This window comes from Orycteropus afer, unplaced genomic scaffold (assembly GCF_000298275.1).
Source record: "Orycteropus afer afer isolate SDZICR_OR568_19922 unplaced genomic scaffold, OryAfe1.0 scaffold00056, whole genome shotgun sequence".
In the NCBI taxonomy this organism is placed as follows: Eukaryota; Metazoa; Chordata; class Mammalia; order Tubulidentata; family Orycteropodidae; genus Orycteropus; species Orycteropus afer.
Window position 1 is genome coordinate 3,094,774 of NW_006921643.1, and position 5,215 is coordinate 3,099,988.

Consider the following 5,215-nt stretch of genomic DNA (forward strand, 5'->3'; position numbering starts at 1 on the left):
CACCAGCCACTCCTCGGAAGGAAGGTTGGGCAATCCTACTTCTGTAGTGATACTGCCTTGGAAACCCAAGGAGGGGTCGCTATGAGTCAGATTTGACTCGACGGCACATAACAACAACAACAACAACAACCTAATGGCACAGACGTGTTGCTTCACTCGAAGGAAAAAAAACTGTCACTATATCTAGGTAGGAGCTCTGGTGATGCAGTGGTTAAAGCATGGGGCTGCTAACCAAAAGGCTGGCAATTCGAATCCACTAGCTTCTCTGCAGGAGAAAGATGAGGCAGTCTGCTACCATAAAGATTTGCAGCCTTGGAAATCCAATGGGGCAGTTCTACTCTGTCATTTAAGGTCACTATGAGTCAGAATTGACTTGACAGCAGTGGGTTTGGTTTGGTATCTAGGTACCCATCAATCACTTACATTTTCTTTATTTGTAGCTGAACTACACATTGCATCTTTCTTTCTGTGTCCATGGTCCAAAGAATTCGGAGTGCTGCATAGCAGTTGTGCCTACAAGAGAGTTTTCTGAGAACATCTAGTATCCTTAAGTCACAGGTGAGTTGGACACCCTCTGCCTTCCACCCGAAAAAAACCCAAAACCAAGAAAGAGGGGCTACTCACTGGGCTGCCTTTTATAAGATGCTGATTATTCCTGCAGATAAAAACAAATTGACAGTCAGCTGAGCCCCAAATATTGTTGTTATTCTTTGGTGGCTTAGAGCATCCCAACTTTTTTTCTTCCACTGTAGAAGCCCTAATCCTAGTTGATATCTCTTCCAACACCAATATATAAGGTCTCCTCTGTGGTAAATATGTAGATGTCAAGTGACATCTTGGGGATAAGGCCTGTCTTAGTTATCTAGTGCTGCTATAATAGAAAAACCAAAAGTGGGTGGCTTTAACAAACAGAAATTTATTCTCCCATAGGTTGGAAGTCCAAATTCAGGGTGTCTGCTCTAGAGAAAGGCTTCAAAGGAAGGTTCTTGTTCCTTGGCAATCTTCATGTGGTATGGCATCTATCTTCCCCTATCTGTGCTCTTCTCTATGCTTAATCTACTCTTTTATATCTGAAGAGAGACTGACTTAAAGGACACCCTACACTAATACTGTTTAATTATCATAACCTAACAAAGAAAACCCATTACCAAATAGTACCGTAACTACAGGTATAGGGGTTAGGATTTATAAAATATGTTTTTTTGGGGACACAATTCAATCCATAACAAGGCTCCTTATTTCCCTTACATAATCATATACACAGATATGTATCAAAGATGAATGGGTGTGTCCTCATCATATGTAGATATAAACACTGTTATTTACTAATTTTCCAGTATTAACTATTAAAGATTAATATATACTTCTCATGGATTTCTATAAGGGAGATTTCAGGATTTTACCTGAGTTCTTAAGATTTTCATTCAGTCTATATGGATTAGGACAATATTAAGCAATTCAAAGAATATGCAAGCAATATAAAGTGAAATTTTCACGTCATGGAAAGCCCTCCCCAGTACACCAAAGTGGGGTTAATTCAGCTAAGTAACGAAGGACAAAATTCCAAATGTTTAAAACAGCCAAGTGGAAAACTTATCCTAAGTTTAAGAAGGTTGAATTAAAATTCATTTGCATTCCTTGAGTATTCCCTGAGTGAACACTTTAAGGTATTCAACAAAGAATTCACAAAAGTACAAATAGTAAACAGAATAAAATGCTTAGTTTGTGCTAGATAAACATTTTCATTTAATCTTTACAATAACTGCTTATGAGAAAAGTGCCATCACTATATCCATGTTACAAATACAGAAACTGAGGTCTAATGAAGTTAATATACTTGTCCAGAGTTACAGCTAATCAAGTAGCAAGTCACTGGAACACACACTGCAGAGCCTGTACTCTACTCTTAACCTCTAAGATATAGCATCCCTCACATGCAAATAAAACCCTGCACTAAAATATAGTACACCATTTTCCTTCATCTTTAAAGGTAACAATAATTGTATGTAATGGTTAAAATGTATAGCCATCAAGTTCACATATGGAATGAAATTTTCTTTGTTGGTTACCAGGGATGCGAGGAAAACTTACTAGATAGGTTTGAAAAAAAATAAAAATAAAAAATAATATGTACATATATACTCGGACCCAACTCATAGTGACCCCTCCTTAAGTTTCCAAGGTGGTATCACTATGGAAGTAGATTGCCCCATCTTCCTTCGGAGGAGTAGCTGGTGGGTTTGAACCGCCAATCTTCTGGTTAGCAGTCAAATGCCTTAGGCACTACACCACCACAGCTTATATTTTTATATGTACATATATATATCCCCCAAAGATCATTAGTGGTTACCAGGAGTAAGAAGGAGGGGAAAAGGGGAAACTTTTGTTTGTTTGCGGGCATTGAGTTTATGCTAATGGTGGTAGAATAATTTGGAAAAGGACAGCAATAATGGTGGCACAACATGAATAATGTCATCAATGTCCCTGGGCTATAAATGTGGACATTGTTATTATGTTGGTAATGTCTGGGTATATATATATATATGTTTTCACCATAATAAAAGTTTTAAAAAATAAAAAGTTTAAAAAGAAATGAATAGCTTTCATTTCCACAACACTATTTATATCTGGGAAACTTAAAGCCTTTCAAGGGAAGAATTTAGGCCTCAAGGACTCATTAATACCCAAAGTAAAACTCTCTATTCTGTAGTGTTTGCAGGGGATAAGATCCCCATAGCCAGTGCTGAAAAGGCTTGAACATGGGGTTAATTAACAAAAGAACTTACACCCCATCTAACTCTGTTTCCTGAGGTCCTGAAGAATCCAAATGACCTGCAATCAGATACAAACAATCAGTAACAGGAGTGATTCTTATCGATGAACCCTGTCTTTCCTTCTGATCTTCATTACCAATAAACCATAGTATTTTCAAAAGCTGAGCTTTTGAACACATAGCCTCCTCACAGGTACCAATATTCATGAAACTTAATAGCATTATACTATGGAGACTTTCTTTGAGTAGAAAAGTGTATCATTCAGAAAATCTGAAATTAGAACATGTACTAGAATGGTTGACTAATGAAACACACTCTTATCAGGCACAGACCTATAAAAACACCTATAAATCTTAGTTGAAAGAATATTTATGTTGGTTTCTCTGCCTCTGCTGAGATTAGACTAGGGGACACTTCTTTTTTGTGTGTGATTTGGATGAAAGTTTACAGAGAAAATTCACTTTCCATACAACAGTTCACACGCACATTGTCTCATCACATTGACTACAATTTACCCCAATGCAACAGCTCCCCTTCCACGTCCTCCCAATAGTTACCTCTTCCCTGTGTCTATCCCTCCATGCACTCCTGTCCCCTGAACTATCTCCCTGTGCATAAACAGCCCTTCTTTCTCCCATGATTGTTCTCTCCAAGGAGTGTATCTACCTCATGTACATGTTCAACTCATATGCCTGTCTTTTGTTTGGCAGGAAGTCACAGGTGTGGGTTCAATTCCAGACCAGAAGGGCAGCTAGGGACCATAGTCTCAGTGGTTCCACCAGGCTCTATCAGACCAGCAAACCTGGTTCCCCCTTTTTCCCAAATGATTTTGAGTTTTGTTCCACATTGTTCTCCCTTTCTATCCAGGATCTCCTCCATAGATCCCCTCTGAGTGGTTGACAATGGTAGCCAGGCACCATCTAGTTCTTCTGGTCTCATAGTCGTATAGGCTGAGGATCATATGGTGTACCACCAATCACGAGGACTAACTGTTTCCATCAATCTTTGGTTTTCTTCATTCTTCTTTGCTCTCCACGAGGAGAGACCCATCGTTGCGTCTAGATGGCTGCTTGCAAGCTTTTAATATCCCAGTCACTACTCACCAAAGTAGGAGGTGGAACAATGTTTTGTGCAGTAAGTTATGCCAATTGAGCTTGATGTAGACTAGGGGCCTCTTCTTATATCTTAACTACTATACTTTCATTCCCACCTATCAGTCAGTAAAATATTCCTTCCTGTATAACTTTATCAAATGCAGTAACTCTTATTAATGCTATTTTCTCTTCCTACTGGCTTAAGCAGTCTCAGAAATCCTCTACTTGCTCACACAATTCCAGTTTCAAGGCTCTCTATTTTTACCACATTCCATCCCAATCCTAGCAACATGTCCTCTCCCTTATCTTAGTCTTCCCACTGAGGCCTTTACTTCCCTTCTCCCTACCAGTTTCATCAAGGTCTGTGGAAGTGGAAAGCTGAGTGGCAGACATCTCCCCACCGCTAAGATTCGAAAGATCAAGGCAACATTTCGGGGTTCCTCTGTTGAGACATAACAGAACATTAAAATTCTCATTAGGCTCTAATATCCTTAAAGGGAACAATCATGTCATCCTCATTGGCAACACTCCTGAATAATTATCACAAAATATGAACAGTTTCCATACCTAATAATTTTTTTGGAAATATTTCAGACTACTAATGGAACAAGGGGAACTCTGGTGGCATAGCACCTAAGGCATTTGTCTACTAACCAGAAGGCTGGTGGTTCAAACCCACCAGCCACTGCTTGGAAGGAAGATTGGGCACTCTACTTCTGTAGAAATACCACCTCGGAAACCCAAGGAGGGGTCACTATCAGTCACAATCGACTGGACAGCAATGAGTTTAATGGAACAAGAAGCTCTGGTAGCACAGTAGTTAATCACTCAGCTATTAACTGAAAGGTCAGCAGTTCAAACCCACTAGCCACTCCACAGGAAGCAGTTGGCTTCCACAAAGATTACAGCTTTGAACCCTATGAGGCTGTTCTACTCTGTCCTATATGGTCACCTTGAGTCAGATTTGGCAATAGGTGTCTTTCACTTCGGTAGTAAATAACTAGGCTGAGAAAAATGTTTCATTTTTTTTGTAATTCAGTAAACTATACCTCATTGTCTCCTCACAACATACTTAGACAGGATAACTTTTTTAAATTAAGAATGTTATTGACCTTAGCTACCAAAAAAATAAAATACTTGGGAATAAATCTTACCAGAGACACAAAAGACCTCTACAAAGAAAACTACAAAAAGCTACTTCAAGAAACCATAAGAGACCTACATAAATGGAAGAACATCCCATGCTCGTGGATAGGAAGACTCAACATTGTGAAAATGTCAGTTCTACCCAAAGCAATCTATACATTCAATGCAATCCCAATCCAGATCCCATCAACATTCTTTAGG

General features: G+C 39.0%; 1 protein-coding gene across 1 annotated transcript in view; it reads right to left on the reverse strand.

Annotated features, from left to right (window-relative positions):
- CDC25C (cell division cycle 25C) overlaps positions 1–5,215 on the reverse strand; it is a 44,591-nt gene that overhangs the window by 35,875 nt on the left and 3,501 nt on the right. Inside the window, exons 2-5 of the mRNA XM_042780707.1 lie at positions 4,216–4,310; positions 2,787–2,832; positions 625–655; positions 424–513 (exon numbers count right to left, since the gene is read on the reverse strand). Coding sequence (XP_042636641.1) covers positions 424–513; positions 625–655; positions 2,787–2,832; positions 4,216–4,310 — 262 coding nt within the window. The remainder of the gene's footprint in view (positions 1–423; positions 514–624; positions 656–2,786; positions 2,833–4,215; positions 4,311–5,215) is intronic.